This window comes from Nomascus leucogenys, chromosome 24 (assembly GCF_006542625.1).
Source record: "Nomascus leucogenys isolate Asia chromosome 24, Asia_NLE_v1, whole genome shotgun sequence".
Classification (NCBI taxonomy): Eukaryota; Metazoa; Chordata; class Mammalia; order Primates; family Hylobatidae; genus Nomascus; species Nomascus leucogenys.
Window position 1 is genome coordinate 21813542 of NC_044404.1, and position 22422 is coordinate 21835963.

Genomic DNA, 22422 nt, shown 5'->3' on the forward strand with positions numbered 1-22422 from the left:
TTTTACATTGTCCCAAATACAGGGCTATTTTTTTCTTACTGATTAGATCGCTACCTCAGGAAGCCAGGGGAAATGAATGAGGTATAAAGAGTTTGCAAAATACAAAAGTCTCAGCAGGTACCTCACTCAACTCCAACATGGAAAAAATCTCCAGCCCTACAGAGACTGAGCAGTGCATCAAGTCCCTGATTGCTGTTTTCCAGGAGGATGCTGGAGAGGATGTCACAACCACAGACTCTCCAAGAGCGGAGCCCCTCAGTTTCATGAATACAGAACTGGCTGCCCTCACACAGAACCACAAGGACCCTGGTGTCCTTGACCACATGATGAAGAAACTAGACCTCAACTGTGACACACAGTTAGATTTCCAAGAATTGCTGTATCTTTTTTGTTTCCCTCATCTCAGACTGAAAAATTTCTTAATCTTATTGGCAGCATGGCCCTAGTTCATCATAAGCCATGACTATTTTATCACGGCTACCTATTCCCAGAAGCAAATCTAAGGAGGGTTTTGCCTTGGGTCTTGCCTTGGGTCTTGCCTTCAAGCCCCACCCCTGCTTTCCTTCTAGGATCTCAGTCACCATCTCCTCCTCATGGCTCCCACACACCCTAAGCCCAGGATACCCACCACCATGCAGGCCACTCCTGCTAGTAGTAATAAAACAGTATCGTTTTGGTTTTGGTTTGTGTTTTGAGGCAGGGTCTTGCTCTGTTGCCCAGGCTGTAGTGCAGCAGTAAAATCATAGCTCACTGCAGCCTGGTCTTCCTGGCCTCAAGTGATCCTCCCATCTTTGCCTCCCAAACTGCTGGGATTACTAGCGTAAGCCACTGCACTTGGCCCAGTATCATTTTTTAAAACACACACACAGTCTCGTCATGTATTTAATTTTAAGTATTTGTGTTTGTTTTCCCCATGTATGTCTCCCTTTTGCTTTGAGTTGTTGCTTTTGCTAACATCAGACATGTTCATGATTAGCAGTCATTCAATCCTCTGCTACTTTATGCTAAAGTCATAGAGATCAAGTAACCTCAAATTATTCCATGATCTTACTTCCCAACTTCCCAACTGATGAGAATAATCAATTCCAGGTTGACTGTAGACCTAAGAATGAAAGATAAAGCAATACAACTTACAGAAAATAACACATGAGAATATTTAGGACCCTGGGGAAGATAAATCTTTATCTTATGGGAGCTACATAATGTGAACTTCTGAACACAAAGACAACTTATGAACACAAAGAAGAGAACAATAGACATTGGGGTCTTACTTGCGGGTGGAGAGTGGGAGGAGGGAGGGGAGCAGAAAAGATTTTTTTTTTGAGGCAGGGTCTCGCTGTCACCCAGGCTAGAGTACAGTGCCAAGATCTCAGCTCACTGCAACCTCCGCCTCCTGAGTTCAAGCAATTCTCCCACCTCAGCTTCCCAAGTAGCTGGGATTACAGGCATGCACCACCACGTCTGGCTAATTTTTGTATATTTGTACAGATGGGTTTTCACCATGTTCCCCAGGCTGGTCTTGAACTCCTGGCCTCAAGTGTCCACCTACCTCAGCCTCCCAAAATGGCTGGGATTAAAGGAGTAAGCCACTGTGCCAGGCCTACAAAAAATTTTTGAATTAGCCAAACATGGTGGTGAGTGTCTGCAGTCTCAGCTACTGGGGAAGCTTAAGTGGAAGGACCACTTAGACAGACCCCAGAGGTCAAGACTGCAGTGAACTGTGATCACACCATGCGCTCAAGCCTGGGTGATGAAGTGAAATCCTGTATCAAAAAAAAAAAAAGAAAAAAAAGATACTGAAATATATACGCAGAATGTTCACTGCAGCTTTATTCACAATGACCAAATACGTGGAAAAATCAAAATGACCATCACTAGTAGAAAGGAATATAATATACAGTATATACTCACACACTGAAATAATGTACAGCACTGTTGGTCCCATTGGCTCATGCTTATAATCCCAGCACCTTGGGAGGCCGAGGTGACCAGATTGCTTGAGCCCAGGACTTCCAGACCGGCCCGGGCAACACATTGAGACCTCGTCCCCCACCAAAAAAAAAAAAATTGTACAGCACTAAAAGTGAACACACTACTGCTTACACATAAATTAATCTTATAAAGTTGAGTGAAAGAAAACAGAGGCAGAAGAAACAACAATGTATGTATATACATAAAGTTTAACATAGGCAAAATAATCTGCTCAATTCCTGCCCTTCAAGGAAGAGAGGCAGAAGTAACTGGTAGTAGAAAAATGGAAGATAAGGGTGTCTTGAAGTGTTAGTAATGTTTTGATCTTGGTGGTAGACACGGGACAGATAAATTTCTTTCGTGATAATTAGTCAATCAAGTGTTACTCTTTTTTTTTTTTTTTTTTTTTTTTTTTGAGACAGAGCTCACTCTGTCGCCCAGGCTGGAGTGCAGAGGCATGATCTCGGCTCACTGCAACCTCCGCCTCCCATGTTCAAGCGATTCTCCTGCCTCAGCCTTCTGAGTAGCTGGGACTACAGGCGTGCACCACCATGCCCAGCTAATTTTTTGTATTTCTAGTACAGACAGGGTTTCACCATATTGGCCAGACTGGTCTCGAACTCCTGACCTCAGGTGATCCACCTGCATCGGCCTCCCAAAGTGCTGAGATTACAGGCATGAGCCACTGCACCCGGCCAATCAAGTGTTATTCTTATGATTTGTGTGCTTTTCTGTATGTAAAAAAATAAATTTTCAAGCTGGGTACAGTGGCTCATGCCTGTAATCCCAGCATTATGGGACACCGAGGCAGGCAGATCATTTGAGGCCCAGAGTTGAAGACCAGCCTAGCCAAGATGGTGAAACCCCATCTCTACTAAAAAATACAAAAAAATTAGCCAGGCATGATGGCACATGCCTGTCATCCAAGCTACTCAGATGGCTGAGGCACAAGAATCACTTGAACCCAGGAGGTAGAGGGTGCAGTGAGCTAAGATTGTGGCACTGCACTCCAGCCTAGGTGACAGAGCAAGACTGCCTCAAAAAACAACTAAAATACAAATAATTTTTTAAATAAATTTTCGAAATCAAGACAAACCCAGCCAACATGGTGAAACCCCATCTCTACTAAAAATACAAAAAGTAGCCAGGAGTGGTGGTGTGTGCCTGTAGTCCCAGCTAGTTGGGAGGCTGAGGCAGGAGAATCGCCTGAACCCGGGAGATGGAGGCTGAAGTGAGCAAAGATCGCGCCACTGCAATCCAGCCTGGGCGACAGAGTGAGACTCCGTCTCAAAAAATAAATTATTATTAATTAATAATATATTAATTATAATTTATAATTATTTTTATAATTATAAATAATATAACGATTAATTATAAATTATTTATTTATTTATTTATTTATTTTTCATGAGAACCATGAGAAAAATTCTAAAAGGAATTAAGGTCTTGCCTTATCAGATTTTTTTAAGTATTATAAAATAATTAGAATTGTGGTATCAGTACAGAGTATTCAACGAAATTAATCAATGGCAAAAAAAACAGGGTTGAGAGGCTGGGCACGGTGGCTTAAACCTATAATCCCAACACTTTGGGAGGCCAAGGCAGATCACCTGGGGTCGACAGTTCAAGAACAGCCTGACCAACACGGAGAAACTCCGTCTCTACTAAAAATACAAAATTAGCCGGGCGTGGTGGCACATGCCTGTAATCCCAGCTACTCAGGGAGATGAGACAGGAGAATCGCTTGAACCCAGGAGGTGGAAGTTGCGGTGAGCCGAGATTGTGCCGTTGAACTCCAGCCTGGGCAACAAGAGCGAAACTCCATCTCAAAAAAAAAAAAAAAAAAGGGCTGAGAAATAAACTCAAGTAAATATGGGAATTTGCCATGTAATAAAGGTGGCTTTTTAACTGGTGAGGAAAAAGACTGAATTGTTCAATAAATGGTTTAAGACAACTGAGTAGCCATTTGGTAAAAAGCAAAATAAAATATTGATGGATCCCTACCTCAATCCATAAATCAAATTAAATTATAAAAACATAAAGGTTGCATAAAAGTAAACCATCAGTACTAAAACACAACATGAGTGAATATTTTTATAACCTCAGAATTGGGAAATCCAGAAACCATTAAAAAAAGCATTCATAAATTTTACCACATAAAAAAATCAAAAACTAACGTACCAAAAGGAAAAAAGCCCACAAAGCCCAAAAATACCACAGAAAATATCTTCAACAGAAATATTCAATAAACTAGGCCGGGCCGGGCACGGTGGCTCATGCCTGTAATTCCAGCACTTTGGGAGGCCGAGGCGGGCAGATCACGAGGTCAGGAGATCGAGACCATCCTGGCTAACACGGTGAAACCCCGTCTCTACTAAAAATACAAAAAATTAGCCGGGCGTGGTGGTGGGCGCCTGTAGACCCAGCTACTTGGGAGGCTGAGGCAGGAGAATGGCGTGAACCTGGGAGGCGGAGCTTGCAGTGAGCCGAGATCGTGTCACTGCACTCCAGCCTGGGCGACAGAGCGAGACTCCATCTCAAAAAAAAAAAAAAAACTAGGCCGGGCATGGTGGCTCACGCCTATAATCCCAGCACTTTGAGAGGCCAAGGCCGGTGGATCACCTGAGGTCAGGAATTCAAGACCAGCCTGGCCAACATGGTGAAACCCCATCTCTACTGAAAATACAAACATTAGCCAGGAGTGGTGGTACGGAACTGTAATCCCAGCTACTTGGGAGGCTGAAGCAAAAGAATAGCTCGAACCTGGGAGGCAAAGGTTGCAGTGAGCTGAGATCACACCACAGCACTCCAGCCTGGGAAACAGAGCGAGACTCTGTCTCAAAAAAAAAAAAAAAAGAAAGAAAGAAAAAAGAAATATTCGGCTAGGCGCGATGGCTCATGCCTGTAATCCAGCACTTTGGGAGGTTGAGGCAGGCGGATCACACGGTCAGGAGTTCAAGACCAGCCTGGCCAACATAGTGAAACCTGTCTCTACAAAAATTAGCCAGGCATAGTGGCAGGCACCTATAGTCTCAGCTACTTGGGAGGCTGAGGCAGGAGCATCGCTTGAACCCAGGAAGCAGAGGTTGTAGTGAGCTGAGATCACACCATTGCACTCCAGCCTGGGCGACAGACTGAGACTCCATCTCAAAAAAAAAAAAAAAAAAAGGAAATACTCAATAAGCTCTTGAAAATCAGTAAGAAAATGACCAACAATCCAGAACACACAATTCACAGGAGAAATACAAATGGCAAGTAAATATAAAAAGGAGACGGGATGCAGTGGCTCAAGCCTGTAATCCCAGCACTTTGGGAGGCCAAGGCTGAGGATCTCTTGGGCCCAGGAGTTCAACACCAGCCTGGCCAACTCGAGATCCTATCTCTATAAAACTAAAAAATAAAATTAAAAAGATGCTCAATGTCACCAGCAAAATATGGCAAATGAAAATAAGATGCTATTTTTCGCTAATCAGATGGAAGTTGGGAATAGGAATGTTTTGAATAAGGCAATAGGCACACTCACTCCAGAGGACCAGGAAAAATGGTACGAACTTTTGGCATCTATCAAAATTCTAAACGGTCCCTTTACCTCAGCAATTTCTCATCTAGCAACCTAAGTGAAAACACTCACTCAACACTCAAGATCGATGCAGAGGGCTGGCTAGGGCAGCACAGGTTGTATTATCAAAAACCAGAAACCCCAAAGTCCATCAACAGGAAACTGGTTAAGTAAATTATAATGCAGGTTAGGCACAGTGGCTCACACCTGTAATCCCAGCACTTTGGGAGGGCAAGGTGGAAGGACTGCTTGAAGCCAGGAATTCAAGACCAGTCAGGGCAGCATAGCAAGACCCCATCTCTATTTTTAAAAAACTATGTAACTGGCTGGGTGCGGTGGCTCTACTAAAAATACAATCATTAGGTGGGTATGGTGGCATGCACCTGTAATCCCAGCTACTCGGGAGGCCAAGGCAGGAGAATCGCTTGAACCCAGGAGGTGGAGGTTGCAGTGAGAGCAGATAGCGCCACTGCACTCCAGCCTGGGTGACAGAGTGAGACTCCATCTCAAAATAATAATAATAATAATAATAATAATAATAATAATAATAAGGCAGGTATGTATTTGGGGCTCCTGCTAAATGAGATTTTAGCTTCTCTTGCCACACACAAAATTTGTAACTGTGAGATAATAGATGTCAATCTGCTTCACTACAGTTACCATTTCACTATCTGTATGTATGCTATGTTATATACCATAAACATACATAAGAATATGTTTTAAAAAAGAATAGGACCGGTCGCAGTGGCTCAAACCTGTAATCCCAGCACTTTGGGAGGCCAAGGTGGGCAGATCGCGAGGTCAGGAGATCGAGACCATCCTGACCAACACGATGAAACCACATCTCTACTAAAAATACAAAAATTAGCCGAGTGTGGTGGGGCACCCCTGTAGTCCCAGCTACTCGGGAGGCTGAGGCAGGAGAATCGCTTGAACCCAGGAGGTGGAGGATGCAGTGAGACGAGATCACGCCACTGTACTCCAGCCTGGCAACAGAGCAAGATTCTGTCTCAAAACAAACAAACAAACAAACAAACAAACAACAACAAAAAAAAGAATAGCCAGGTGCAGTGGCTCACGCCTGTAATCCCAACACTTAGGGACGCTGAGGCGGGCAGATCACCTGAAGTCAGGAGTTTGAGACCAGCCTGGCCAACATGGTGAAACCCCACCTCTACTAAACTACAAAAATTAGCCAAGCATGGTGGCCCATGCCTGTAGTCCCAGCTACTCCAGAGGCTGAGGCCCAAGAATCACTTGAACCTGGGAGGCGGAGGTTGCAGCGAGCCAAAATCACACACTGCACTCCAGCCTGGGCAACAAAGCAAGATTCTCTCAAAAATAAATAAATAAATAAGGCAGCTCTACATGCATGAATAATAGAAACAAGTTGCAACAAAGTATGTATTGTGACTCCCTTTTGTTCTTTTTCCTTTGAGACAGGGTCTTGCTCTGTCGCCCAAGCTGGAGTGCAGTGGCATGGTCTTGGCTCACTGCAACCTCCACCTCCCAAGCTTAAGCCATCCTCCCACCTCAGTCTCCAGTGTAGCTGGAACTATGGGTCCTCATTAGGGTTATTTTGTTTGGTTGGTTGGTTTTTATCAAGACAGAGTCTCACTCTGTCACCCAGGTTGGAGTGCAGTGGCTCAATCTCGGCTCACTGCAACCTACACCTCCTGGGTTCAAGCAATTCTTGCGCCTCAGCCTCCTGAGTAGTTGGAATTACAGGTGTATGCCACCACCATGCCCGGCTAATTTAGTAGAAATGGGTTTTTGCCATGTTGACCAGACTGGTCTCAAACTCCTGACCTCAAGTAATCCTCCCACCTCGGCCTAACAAAGTGTTGGGATTACAGGCGTGAGCCACCGTGCATGGCCCTCATCAGGGTTTTGGGACTAGAGCTACAAAGCCACTGAAGTAAGATGGCATGACACTGGCTTTCTAGAGTGCTTCACACATTTCTGTAATGTTTTAATTTGGTAATAGTCATATGATGTTTCCCTAATGAGAACAAAACAGACACTGTACTCCGTATACACCGCTGGAAGCATAAGTAAATCCAGTCTTTGAAAATTCATATCAAGGCTGGGCATGGTGACATGCACTTGTAATCTCAGCTATTCAGGAAGCTGAGGAAGGAAGATGCCTTGAGCCCAGGAGTTTGAGACCAGCCTAAGCAACACAGTAAAACCCTGCCTCAAAAACAAAACAAAACAAATTTCACATCGAAAGGTTAACTGTAACAAAAAGAAATTGTAACAAAAGGAATACATATTAAACATATGAAACCCTTTGCACTTAGATCAAAAAGTGTGACTAACACATTATGTTGGTGAGGGTATGATGTAAATGTAAGATACTCTTACGCACTGACAGGGAAATGTAAAGAGAAACCCTCATTCTGAGGGGCAATTTAGCAATATGGATCAAAATGAAAAACACACATCCCTTAGCCAACAATTTTACTTCCAGGAACTTACTTGACCACCAACCTCACTGTTAACAAACAAGTCTGCCCTCAAGACACACAATATTTGCAGAATTCTGTGGACAGAGGATTTAGTACACACTGCTTTCATCCTGTGATTGTCCTAAGGACTTTCAGAAATGTAAACAGTCCTGACACATGTAGTCTTTGAATATGGTCAAACACCTCATTCTTCAGCTTTGGTATCTCATAACAAATTGTTGCATAAAGTATGAAAAATACATATTGGTGATACTGTTTATTTATTTAATCTCTTCTTGCAAAGAGAAGAAATAAACAAAAGGAGAAAGGTTCATGCCTGGAATCCCAGCAATTTAGGAGGCTGAGGAGAGAGGACTGCTAGAGCCCAGGAGTTTGAGACCAGCCTGGGCAACGTGACAAGACTCTGTCTCTATAAAAAAGGAGAAAGTGAATACTGTCTTGTCTCAAAAAAAAAAAAGAAGAAAGTGAGTAGAAAGAGAGCTTTTTGGATATCTAAATAAAAGCTGACAGGGCCAGGCACAGTGGCTCACGCCTGTAATCCCACCACTTTGGGAGGCCAAGGCAGGGGGATCACCTGAGGTCAGGAGTTCGAGACCAGCCTGGCCAACATGGCAAAATCCCATCTCTACTAAAAATACAAAAATTAGCCGGGCATGGTGCCTGCAATCCCAGCTACTCAGGAGGCTGAGGCAGGAGAACTGCTTGAACTCAGGAGGCGGAGGTTGCAGCGAGCCAAGTTTGCACTGCTGCACTCCAGCCAGGGCAACAAGAGTGAAATTCTGTTTCAAAGAAGAAAAAAAAATTAGCCAGGTGTGGTGGTGCATGCCTGTAATCCCAGCTACTCAGGAGGCTGAGGCAGGAGAATCGCTTGAACCTGGGAGGCGGAGGTTGCAGTGAGCCAAGATTGCACCACTACACTCAGCCTGGACAACAGAGCCAGACTCTATCTGGGAAAAAAAAACACCAAAAATTAGCCGAGTGTGGTGGAGCATGCTTGTAGTCACAGCTACTCGGGAGGCTGAAGTAGGAGGATGGCTTGAGCCCCTGGGAGGCAGAGGTTGCATTGAGCCAAGGCTGTACCACTGTACTCCAGCCTGGGCAACAGAGCCAGACCTTGTCTGATAAAATTAACTAATTCATTAATTGAAACTGCTCAAACCTTGGGTGAGGTGTGGCTTCTTACAAGACCAAAAGCATAAAAAAAAAATAGTACAATGTTGGGGCCAGGTGGTTCACACCTGTAATCCCAGTACTCTGGGAAGCTGAAGCAGGACTGCTTGAAGCTAAAGGTTCAAGGTCAGCCTGGGTAACATAGCAAGAACCCGACTCTACAAAAAATACCAAAAAAATCAGCTGGGTGTGGTGGTGCAATCTGCAGTTGTACCTACTGGGGATGTTGCAAAAAGATCACTTGAGCCCAGGAGTTGAAGGCTACAGTGAGCTACAATCACACCACTGCACTCCAGGCTGGGCAACAAAGCAAGAACCCTGCTTTGTTAATAAGAATAAGAAGAGGAGAAGAAGAAGAAATTGGACTACATCAACATTAAAAGCTTTTGTACTGAAAATGATACCACCAATAAAATTAATAGCCATAGAAATTAGAAAAATATTTGCAAATCATATATCTAATAAGGGACTTATATGCAGTATATATAAAGAACACAACTTGGCTGGATGCAGTGGCTCACGCCTGTAATCCTAGCACTTTGGGAGGCTGAGGTGGGCGTATCACAAGGTCAGGAGTTTGAGACCAGCCTGGCCAGCATGGTGAAACCCCGTCTCTACTAAATACACCAAAAACAAAAAAAATTAGCTAGGCATGATGGTGTGCGCCTGTAGTCCCAGCTACTCGGGAGGCTGAGGCAGGAGAATCACTTGAACCTGGGAGGCAGAGGTTGCAGAGAGCCGAGATGGCATCACTGCACTCCAGCCTGGGTCAGAGCGAGACTCCATCTCAAAAAAAAAAAAAAACAAAACAGAAACAAGACCAAAAAAAGATCACAACTCAATAATAAAAAGGCAACTCAATTTAAAAGCACGCAAAGGATTTAAACAGACATTTCTCCAAAAAAGATATATGATTGGCCAATAAGTACACAAAAAGATGTTTAACATGATTAGTCATCAATGAAACACAAATCAAAACAATACACCACTTCACACCCACTAGCATGGCTAAAAGAAAAAAGGCAGTAACAAGTATAGGGACGTAGAGCAGTTGGAATCCTGATATACTGCTTGTGAATATGTAAAATAGTGCAGCCACTCTGGAAAGTAACCTGACAATTCCTCAAAATATTAAACACAGACATGACGGTTCATGCCTATAGTCCCAGCTACCAGGGAAGCTGAGGCAGGAGGATCGATTGAGCCCAGGAGTTCAAGGACAGCCTACACAACATAGCAAGACCCTCATCTTAAAAAAAAAAAAAAAAAAAAAAGCCAAAAAAAGGCCATGAACAGCTTCATTCATGCAATCCAAGCATTTTAGGGGGCCAAGGTAGGAGGATCACTTGAAGCAAGGAGTTCAAGACCAGCTTGGGCACCAAAGTGGGACTCCATTTCCACAAATGTTTTTTTTTTTTTGGAGACGGAGTCTCGTTCTGTCACCCAGGCTGGAGTGCAGTGGCGCAATCTCGGCTCATTGCAAGCTCTGCCTCCTGGGTTCATGCCATTCTCCTGCCTCTGCCTCCGGGTTTATGCCATTCTCCTGCCTCAGCCTCCCGAGTAGCTGGGACTGCAGGCATCCGCCACCATGCCCGGCTAATTTTTTGTATTTTTAGTAGAGACAGAGTTTCACCATGTTAGCCAGGATGGTCTCAATCTCCTAACCTCGTAATCCGCCAGCCTCAGCCTCCCACAGTGCTGAGATTACAGGCGTGAGCCACCACGCCCGGCAAAAAAATTTTGTTTAATTAGCCTCGTGTTGTGGCATGTGCCTGTAGTGGCAGGAGGCTGAGGCGGAAGGATTGCTTGAGCCCAGGAGTTCAAGGCTGCAGTGAGCCATGATTGCACTGCAATCCAGTCTGGGTTACAGAGTGAGACCTCATTAAAAATAAACAAATAAATAAAAGTTAAAAGAGCTGGGTGCGGTGGCTCAAGCCTGCAATCCCAGCACTTTGGGAGGCCGAGGCAGGTGCATCACCTGAGGTCAGGAGTTCAAGACCAGCCTGGCCAACTTGGCAAAACCCAGTCTCTACTAAAAAATACAAAAAATTAGCTGGGTGTGGTGGTGGGCGCCTGTAATCCCAGAGACTTGGGAGGCTGAGGCACAAGAATCGCTTGAACCTAGGAAGCAGAGGTTGCAGTGAGCCGAGATGGCGCCACTGCACTCCAGCCTGGGCAACACAGAGAGACTCCGTCTCAAAAAAATAATAATAATTAAAAAAAAAAGTTAAAAGTTACCACGCAACCCAACAATCCCACTTCTATAACCACGAGAAATAAAAACAAATGCCCACAAAAACTACTACACGAATGTTCATAGCAACATTGTAACAACCAAAAAGTAGAAATGACCCAAATGTCTATCAGCAGATGAATGCAAATAAAAAATGTGGTAGATACAGAGATATGATGGCATATTATTGATTAATAAAAGGAAAAGAGGCAAGAAGCACATGAAAAGACACTGAACTCATTAGTCACTAGGAAAATGCAAATCAAAACCACAAAGATATATCACTTTACACCCAACTAGGAGGGCCTAATCAGAAAAACAGAAAATAGTACCTGTTTATGAGGATGATGAGGCATTTGAACCCTCATACATCACTGGTGGGAATGTAAATCGGTACAACCACTGTGGAAAAGTTTCGCGGTTCAGTAAGTTAAACACAGAATTGACTGTGTATGACCCAGTAATTCCACTCCCAGGTAAAGAACTGAAATCAGATGTTCAGACCAAAACTTGTATGCAAATGTTCAGAGTACTACTCAAAATAACCAAAAGGTGGAAATAATCAAAATGTCCCTCAACTGATGAATAGATACATAAAATGTGGTATTATCCATAAAATGGAATACTACTCAGCCGTAAGGAATAAAGTACTGACACATGCGCAGCAGGGATAACCCTTGGAAACATTATGCTAAGTAAAACCAGACACAAATGGCCACGTACTATATAATTCCATTGCTATGAAATATTAATAGGGAAATCCAGAGACAGAAAGTAGATTAGCAGTTGCCAGGGGCTGGGCGAGGGGGGAAAATGGGAAGTGACTAACAGATGCTCAGTTTCCTTTTAGGATAATGAAAAGTTCTGGAACCAGACAGCGGTGATGGTTGTACAACACTATAAAGGTACTGAAACCCAACGAATTGTGCACTTTAAGATGGTAAACACTGTTACATGTATTTCCCAGGTATTTTTTTTAATGAAATGAAGTGCTGAAACATGCTACAACATGGATGACCCTTAAATACATAAGTAAAGGAAATCGGTCACAAAAGTCCACGTAGTTTAGGATTCCATTTATATGAAATGTCCAGAATAGGGAAATTTAGAGGCAGAAAATACAGTGCATACAGAGCTAAGATAGATAACTTTTTTTTTTTTTTTTTGAGACGGAGTCTCGCCCTGTTGCCCAAGCTGGAGTGCAGTGGCGTGATCTCAGCTCACTGCAACCTCCACCTCCCGGGTTCCAGCGATTCTCCTGCCTCAGCCACCCCAGTAGCTGGGATTACAGGCGCCCGCCACAACCCCCGGCTAATTTTTGTATTTTTAGTAGAGAACGGGGTTTCACCATGCTGGCCAGGCTGGTCTCGAACTCCTGACCTCGTGATCCGCCCGACTCGGCCTCCCAAAGTGCTGGGATTACAGGCAGGAGCCACCGCGCTTGGCCTATTCTTTTTTTCTTTTAAAAATTTTATTTTAAAATTTTATTTTTTAAAATTTATCCAGCGTCTCACGACGCTGTCTCGAAAAAAAAAAAAAGAAAAGTATCGGCCCGGCGGGCGGTGGCTCACGCCTATAATCCCAGCACTTTGGGAGGCCAAGGCAGTCAAATTATCTGAGGTCAGGAGTTCGAGACCAGCCTGACCAACATGGAGAAACCCTGTCTCTACTAAAAATACAAAAAAAAAAAAAAAAAATTAGCCAGGCATGATGGTGCCTGCCTGTAATCCCAGCTATTCAGGAGGCTGAGGCAGGAGAATCGCTTGAACCAAGGAGGCGGAGGTTGCGGTGAGCCGAGATCGTGCCATTGCACTCCAGCCTGGGCAATAAGAGCGAAACACCGTCTCAAAAAATAAATAAATAAATAATCAGAAACTGGCTCAGCATGGTGGCTCACGCCTGTAATCCCAGAAGAGGTGGGCAGACCGCTTGAGCCCAGAGCTCGAGAGCAGCCTGGCCAACATGGCGAAAACCTGTCTCTACTAAAAACACAAAACTGAGTCGGGCGTGGTGGCCCGTGCCTCTAATCCCAGCTACTCCGGAGGCTGAGGTGGGAGGATCGCTTGAGCCTGGGAAACGGAGGTTGCAGTGAGCTGAGCTCGTGCCACTGCACTCCAGCCTGGGTGACAGAGTGAGACCCTGTCTCAAAAACCACCAGAACTATTAACAGTTTACATTATTTGGTTAGTCTGGAAACTAATTACGTTGAGAAACTGACTGAAGCTTGATTATTTCTATTATATACAGACTTCAATCATTCCAGAACTTACTGTTAAAGTCAGATTTACCCTCCTTGTGAGACAGACGCCCAGAGCTTGGACTTATTCGTTTGCTTTATAGAAACTCTCTAACTTATTTCACTTCTCAGACTAGACTATAAGCTCCAAAGCCAGAGACCATGACTTCCATTCCTTCCGGATCCTCCAGCGGAATGTAAAAACTCCAGAAAGCATTTCCTAAATGCCTGCCGAAAGACGGCTACTGAGCATGCCCGGCTTGGCCAAGTCAATTTCAACAACATTCTGAAACAAAAACTATAGTTCCCGCGTTACAAGGTGGTAAAAAGGGAATAAACGGGAGCAAAGCCTAAGGATTCAATCTATAGGAAGGGGTTAAGGAAAGGCAAGGTTCAAGGGCGGGGCAGACGTGAAGGACAGCACTATCACAGCTCAAACTTGGTACTCGGTAAAGTGGTGTCGAACCAGAACGACCAAAGAAAGGCTTAAAAAAAAAATACTAGATTAAAGAGTGAGGGAAGGTCAACGGGGGTGCAGGGTATCGATGACGTAGGCTGACCACAGTTTTTTCTAAAGCTGCCCTCTCCAAAAATAATACCAAGATGATCAGGCCTTCGGTGTCAACACCAACAAGATACACTGTGATGAAGCTCACTTCCAAAAAGTTCCTTTTTACAAACGAAAGAGCCGTGGCCAAGATACCCCAGCCATCAACGCTTGCTAAGCTCTCGGCTCCTGCCTTCATCTCCACCGCCATCTTCTGGATGGGAACCCAAACCTTCCTAAAGTGCTTTGGCCAGCATCACCTCCGCGCACAGCCCAGGAAGGCTGCGTTTCCCAGGTCGCGCAGACGGCGCAAAGGGGGAAACCACCTCGCTCGGCTCCGCGCCTCCCAAATGCATGCAAAGGGCTGCCGTCTTCCTTTCCCCCACCCCGCCCGGGCTTTCCAAGGTCCGGCGCCAGGGACCCGCAAGGCGCCGTGCGCGGGCCTCACCTGCACACGCCGCGAATGCAGGGCTCCAGCCAAATGCGGTAAGCGGTCTCGATGTGCTCCTGCGACACCTCCTCGGGCCGCACCGTCTCCGCCCAGCGCCAGGCCGCCTTCTCCAGCTGCAGCCGCGGGGCCATGGCCTTGGCCCCAGGAACGCGTCTCGAGCCAGACCGCCGCAGCCGCCGCCGCCGCCGCGGTCTGCACCGCCGCCCCAATGGGCTCCGCCACCTGCCAGCAAGGAGGACCCGGCGCTCCTTCAGGCAGCTGGCCAGTCAATCACCTGTGCACGCCACTGCCGCCGCGCCCGCCCGCGCCCGACCCGCACGACCGGCCGCAAAGCGCCGCCGTCGACACCCGACACACCCCGCGCCCGCGGACGTTAAAGGTGGACTCCCCGCCGCGCTGGGCGCATGCGCGTTCCCAGCAGCCTCTGCGCCTCCCGCGCCTCTAACCCGACGGGCTGAGGAAAAGGAAGCGCACGTCCGAGGCAGTCTTGCCACGTCCTCACTGGCGCTGCTGGAAAAGCAGCGTCTCAGCCCCCGTTCAGGGCGGCGCACTACGTACCACTACTCTAACAAACCAGTGCCTCGAAAGCTATTGCTTGCCTCCGGTACTTCCCTTTTAACCATGAAGTTTTCACGCTAGAGGCTACTCAACGCACACCACAGGCCCGCCCAGACTGTGGAGCGGGACCTGTTTAGAGTAGAAACCGAGTCGCCAAAGAAACCAGAGTCGGCTGTTTAGAGGGAGATTTAACTTGAGCCTGGACCGGTTCCGAACTCCTTTCTCGAGCCCTCCTGACGTCATGGGACGTTCCGGCCTGTTCCCGTGCTAGGGTGGGACTACGTGTCCCGGCATGCCCTGCGCCCTGCCACTCACTGTGAGGCATGCTGGGATTTGTAGTCTTCGAGGTGGGAGGGCTCGGTGCGCCGCAGACCGTGCGGGCGGGTGTCCGAGGTGCCAGGGTGGAGTTTTTCTGGTGAGCAGGGTCAGGTTTGCTGTTGGCTCCCTTCTCAAGACTGTTACCCCTATGCCAGGATTTTCTAGTTCCTCTCTAGCTCCTGGTTTAAAACATTTCCTTTCTGCGACTCCTGCTCCAGGACTTAAAGAGTAGCTTTATGAGAATTGTTTTGCAAACTGTAAAGAACTCTACTAAAGTGAGGATATTTAAGAATTTTGCATTTGAATTAGAGCCCTGCCAGAATCTAAGCGCTAATTTCTGACTCAACTGCTTGCCCGCTGGAAAACCTTAGGCTGAATTCTTTAGATAAACATTCACTGGGCCGAGCACGGTGGCTCAAAGATCCAATCCCAGCACTTTGGGAGGCCGAGGTGGGCGGATCACCTGAGGTCAGGAGTTCGAGACCAGCCTGACCAAAATGGAGAAACCCCGTCTCTACTAAAAATACAAGATTAGCAAGGCGTTGTCGCGCATGCCTGTAATCCCAGCAACTCGGGAGGCTGAGGCAGGAGAATCGCTTGAACCCGGGAGGCGGAGGTTATGGTTAGCCGAGATCACGGCATTGCACTCCAGCCTGGGCAACAAGAGTAAAACTCCGCCTCAAAAAAACCAAAAAAACATTCACTGAAGGCAGAAGAAAGTAAGATGTGGTCCCTGCCCTTGGAAGTGGGTTAGGGAGTGAGCGGTAGAAATACAAAGATCCCCATCCCAGTCTTGGGAGGCTTCGGGGTACTTGAGAAAAGGCTTCCCAGAAGTAATTCCGAAGCCCACTTTTAACAGATGAGTTGCAGTTAGCCAGGATAGAAAAAAGACACCATTCCAGAAAAAAAAACCACAAGGAGCAAAGGCACAGAAGAGAAAAGCTTGGCGTGAGAGGGCCACAATTTCTGAGACAGAGACAGGTGAGAGTTATGGCTTGAAAGGAAGACCTCGCCGCCGGGCGCGGTGGCTCACGCCTGTAATCCCAGCACTTTGGGAGGCCAAGGCGGGCGGATCACGAGGTCAGGAGATCCAGACCATCCTGGCTAACGCGGTGAAACCCCATCTCTACTAAAAATACAAAAAAAAAATAGCCGGGCGTAGTGGCGGGCGTCTGTAGTCCCAGCTACTCCGGAGGCTGAGGCAGGAGAAAGGCGTGAACCCAGGAGGCGGAGCTTACAGTGAGCCGAGATCTTGCCACTACACTCCAGCCTGGGCAATAGAGCGAGATTCCATCTCAAAAAAAAAAAAAAAAAATCAGGTGTGAAAGTGAATGTTTATTTAGAATGAGAAAAAAATCCCAATAAGTTTCGAAATGTAAAAAAAGGACAAATAAGACAAATAATAAAAAATCCAAAATAATAACAAATTTTTATTAACTGCTGAACATTCTTCTATAATACTTTTTTTTTTTCTTTAAATAGAGACACGTTCTCACAATGCTGCCCAGGCTGATCTCAAACTTCTGGGCTCAAGCAATCCTCCCACCTCAGCCTCCCAAAGCACTGAGATTGCAGGTGTGAGCCTCAGCACCTGGCCTTTTTTGCTTACTCTTTTTTTTTTTTTTTTTTTTGCCTGCACACTTTTTGATTCTTTATGTGACAGCAACTGTGTGATATTTTCTATTTTTTTTTTTTTTGCTAGATGGAGTCTTGCTCTGTTGCCCAGAGCGGAGTGCAGTGGAATGATCATAGCTCACTGCAGCCTTGAACTCCTGGGCTCAAGCAATCTTCCTGCTGCAGCCTCCCAAGTAGCTGGGACTACAGATGCATATGCCACCACTCTTGGTTAATTTTTATGTTTTTTGTAGAGATGGGGTTTGGTCTCTGTGTTGCCCAGGCTGGTGCAGAACTCCTAGCCTCAAGCGGTCCTCCCACTTCCACCTCCCAAAATGCTGGGATTACAAGCATGAACCACTGTGCCTGGGCAGGAGGATTTTTTTGTTTTGTTTTGTTTTTGAGAGGGAGTCTTGCCCTGTTGCCCAGGCTGGAGTGCAATGGCGCGATCTTGGCTTTACTGCAACTTCCGTCTCCTGGGTTCAAACGATTCTCCTGCCTCAGCTTCCTGAGTTGCTGGGATTACAGGCGCCCGCCACCATGCCCAGCTATTTTTTTGTATTTTTAGTAAAGACGGGGTTTCATCATGTTGGCTAGGCTGGTCTCTAACTCCTGACCTTGTGATCCGCCCACCTCGGCCTCCCAAAGTGCTGGGATTATAGATGTGAGCCACCGCGCCTGACCAGGATATTTTTATAGCAGGACTGGAAAGATAATTCAGTCTTTCCTCTACCATGATTGATCAAAATTAGTTTGTTTTTTTTTTTTTTTGAGACAGAGTCTTGCTCTGTCGCCCAGGCTGGAATGCAGTGGTGTGATCTCGGCTCACTGCAAGCTCCACCTCCGGGGCTCACACCATTCTCCGGCCTCAGCCTCCGGAGTAGCTGGGACTACAGGCACCCGCCACCATGCCCGGAGAATTTTTTATATTTTTAGTGGAGACAGGGTTTCACCGTGTTAGCCAGGACGATCTCAATCTCCTGACCTTGTGATCCGCCCGCCTCGGCCTCCCAAAGTACTGGGATTACAGGCGTGAGCCACCGCGCCCGGCCCAAAATTAGTTTTTTATTAGTGATAGTTTAGGAATTTTTTTCCTTCAGTTTTGTAATTCATTGTTGTTAAGATTATTTAACTCTTAATGATTGTTGTTAAATTTGGAGCAACTGCTATAAAATGTCTTATACATGTGAGCCGTGTATTTGGAAGGATTTTCCAGACACTATTTCTGGCTTCGTGCATTTCAAATTTTATTTATGCCCTTGTACTCCTGGGATTCGGCACCTTCAGATCACAACACTCAGGAAGACAGCACAGTGGCATTAGGAATATTCCTGAATGCAATCTGGGGCACCTAGCAATAACATAACTATACCTACAAGGGGCCAGAATCCCATAAATATACTCACCCCCAGCCCTAAACCCAAATTGGCCTCTCCCTAGCCGGATTTCAAAACACCTGTGGCCACCTGAAATGAAGTGAGGTGTGATGAAGGAGAGGTTGGGAGTGGAAAGAGAAAAAAGTCTGAACTAACTGTGGTTAAAATATCTTATGTTTGCAAAATTTTAATTTTAATTTTAATTTATTTATTTTTATTTTTTTGAGACAGAGTCTCACTGTTGCCTAGGCTGGAGCACAATGGTGCAACCTCGGCTCACTGCAACCTCCGCCTCCTGGTTTCAAGCAATTCTTCTGCCTCAGCCTCCCAGGTAGCTGGGAATCCAGGTGCACACCACTACACTTGCTAATTTTTGTGTTTTTAGTAGAGATAGGGTTTTGCCACGTTGGCCAGGCTTGTCTTAAACTCCTGACCTCAAGTGATCTGCTTGTCTCAGCTTCCTAAAGTGCTGGGATTACAGGTGTGAGCCACCGCACACGGCCTATTTTTATTTTTTTAATTTTTTAATTAATTAATTAATTTTTTTGAGTCTCGCTTTATCGTCTAGGCTGGAGTGCAGTGGCGCCATCTTGGCTCACTGCAACCTCTACCTCCTGGGTTCAAGTGATTCTCCTGCCTCAGCCTCCCAAGTAGCTGGGATTACAGGCGCCTGCCACCACACCCAGCTAATTTTTTTTTTGAGATGGAGTCTCGCTCTGTCGCCCAGGTTGGAGTGCAATGACCCAGTCTCAGCTCACCGCAACATCTGCCTCCTGGGTTCAAGCAATTCTCCTGCCTCAGCCTCCTGAGTAGCTGGGATTACAGGTGCCCACCAGCACACCTGGCTAATTTTTGTATTTTTAGTAGAGATGAGGTTTCACCATGTTGGTCAGGCTGGTCTCAAACTCTTGACCTCTGGCAATCCACCTGCCTCGGCTTCCCAAAGTTCTGGGATTACAGGCGTGAGCCACTGCGCCCAGACACACCCAGCTAATTTTTGTATTTTTAGTAGAGATAGGGTTTCACCAGGCTGGCCAGGCTGGTCTTGAATTCCTGACTTTAGATGATCCACCCACCTTGGCCTCCCAAAGTCCTGGGATTACAGGCATGAACCACCACTTCCAACCCTATTTTTATTTTTGAAAAATTTTATTTGGCTTGAGGCACAGTATCAAGAGGTCCTGAGAACATGTACCCCTTGTGTTTGCAAAATTTTAAAAAATTATGGCAAGAAAATACATAACAAAACTTACTATCTTAACCTTTTTTTTTGAGATGGATCTGCTCTGTTGCCTAGGCTAGAGTGGAGTGTCGTGATCATAGCTCATTGTAACCTCAAGCTTCTGGGCTCAAGTGATCCTTTTGCCTTAGCCTCCTGAGTAGCTATACTATAGCTAGGAGTACAGGCACCACCTAATTTTTTAATTTTAACTTTAATTTTTTGTAGAGACAGGATTTCACTCTGTTGCCCAGGTTAGTCTTTTTGTTTTTGTTTTTGTTTTTGTTTTTGTTTTTGTTGAGATGGAGTCTCACTCTGTCGCCTGGGCTGGAGTGCAGTGGTGTGATCTTGGCTCACTGCCTCCTGGGTTCAAGGGATTCTTCTGCCTCAGCCTCCCGAGTAGCTGGGATTATAGGTGCGTGCCACCATGCCTGGCTAATTTTTGTATTTTTTGTAGAGGCCGGGTTTCGCCATGTTGGCCAGGCTGCTGTCGAACTCCTGACCTCAGGTGACCTGCCTGCCTTGGCTTCCCAAAGTGCTGGGATTACAGGCCCAGGTTGGTCTTGAACTCCTGGCTTCAAGTGATCCTCTCACCTCAGGCTCCCAAAGTGTTGAGATTAAAGGTGTGAGACTTGCACTTGGCCTGTCTTAGCCATTCTAAGTGTACAGTTCAGTAGTGTTAAATATTTTCACAGTAGTGTGCAACAGATCTCTAAAACATTTTCATATTGCAAAACTGAAAGTTTATAACCATTCTTACTTTTGCACATTTTATAAAAACATATAATCCTGGCTGGGCACGGTGGCTCACTCCTGTAATCCCAGAACTCTGGGAGGCCGAGGTGGGCAGATCACCTGAGTTTGAGACCAGCCTGACCAACATGCTGAAACCCCGTCTCTACTAAAAATAAAAAATTAGCTGGGCATGGTGGTGCGTGCCTGTAGTCCCAGCTACTTGGGAGGCTGAGGCAGGAGAATCTCTTGAACCTGGGAAGCGGAGGTTGCAGTGAGCTGATATCGTGCCACTGCACTCCAGCCTGGGAGGTTGCAGTGAGCTGAGATCATGCCACTGCACTCCAGCCTGGGCAACAGTGAGACTCCGTCTCAAAAAAAGAAAAAAAAAAAAAAAGGTCGGGTGCGGTGGCTCACGCCTGTAATCCCAGCACTTTGGGAGGCCGAGGCGGGTGGATCACGAGGTCAGGAGATCAAGACCAGCCTGGCTAACACGGTGAAACCCCATCTGTACTAAAAGTACAAAAAATTAGCCAAGTGTTATGGCAGGTGCCTGTAATCCCAGCTACTTGGGAGGCTGAGGCAGGAGAACGGCGTGAACCCAGGAAGGGGAGCTTGCAGTGAGCCGAGATTGCGCCACTGCACTCCAGCCTGGGTGACAGAGCGAGACTGAGTCTCAAAAAATACAAAAACAAAAACAAAACAAAACCCATATAATCCCATGCAAGTGATGAGTTCTAAAGTCTAAGCTTCAGTGGGCTTCATGATAAATTCATTCTTGCTGAGGGAAGATTTGAGTCTTCTTAGAGTCCCCCAGGGTACAGATTTGGACATCATACACTGTAGGAAATCAAGGTTGCATCAAATGACTGCTCCAGGAGGGAGAGCTTTTAGGGAATAATAGGTCCAGAGTGTTGGTTTTTGTTTTTTTTTTTTACTTTATCGCCCAGGTTGGAGTGCAGTGGTGCAATCTCAGCTCACTGCAACCTCCGCCTCCCAGGTTCAAGTGATTCTTGTGCCTCAGCCTCCCGAGTAGCTGGGATTACTGGCATGTGCGACAACACCCAGCTAATATTTGTATTTATATTAGAGATGGGGTTTCACCATGTTGGCCAGGCTGCTCTCGAATTCCCAACCTCAGGTGATCGCCTGCCTTGGCCTCCCAAAGTGATGGGATTACAGGTGTGAGCCACTGTGCCCGGCCAGGTCCAGAGGTCTTAACCTTCTCATGGATTCCTGGGATTTTGAGGTGGTGTCTCAGGCACTGCCAATTTGGGCTGCTTAGCTCCTCCCCTCCCCCACACTTGAAACATCTGCTTAAATAATAATGATGACATTAATGATCATCATTCAAGCTGACATACATTGGTTACTTTACTACATGATAGACACTATTCCAAGTACCCCACTCGTATTAAGTTACTTAATTCTTTTTTTTTTGAGATGAAGTCTCACTCTGTTGCTCAAGCTGGAGTGCAGCGGCACAATCTCGGCTCACTGCAACCTCCACCTCCCGGATTCAAGCGATTCTCCTGCCTCAGCCTCCCGAGTAGCTGGGACTACAGGCATGCACTACCATGCCTGGCTAATTTTTTTTGTATTTTTAGTAGAGATGGGGTTTCACTATGTTGGCCAGGCTGGCCTTGAACTCCTGACCTTGTGATCCACCCACCTCAGCCTCCCAAAGTGCTGGGATTACAGGCATGAGCCACCACGCCAGGCCCAGTTACTTAATTCTTACAATGGAACTATGTGGTTGGAATTATCATTATCCCACTTTCCCGAGAAGGATACCAGGGCTTGAAAAGCTTCAGTTTTATAGATTAAGGTTCCTTGTAAGATACTTTTTGAAAAAAAAATTGTTCTACGAATAACATGTTTTGAAAAAGTCTGAATTAGTCCAGGGCATTTATTTTACACATGGGGAAGTAAAATCCAGAAAAAGGGGTCATTTGTTCAATGCCACA

General features: G+C 46.0%; 1 protein-coding gene across 3 annotated transcripts in view; it reads right to left on the reverse strand.

Annotated features, from left to right (window-relative positions):
- USP48 (ubiquitin specific peptidase 48) overlaps positions 1-15017 on the reverse strand; it is a 107259-nt gene extending 92242 nt beyond the window's left edge. For all 3 annotated transcript variants that reach the window (XM_030805365.1, XM_030805366.1, XM_012498556.2), the window contains exon 1: positions 14636-15017. In XM_030805365.1, the coding sequence (XP_030661225.1) occupies positions 14636-14769 (134 nt within the window). In that variant the 5' untranslated portion in view covers positions 14770-15017. The remainder of the gene's footprint in view (positions 1-14635) is intronic.
- Positions 15018-22422: the final 7405 nt, after the last annotated feature.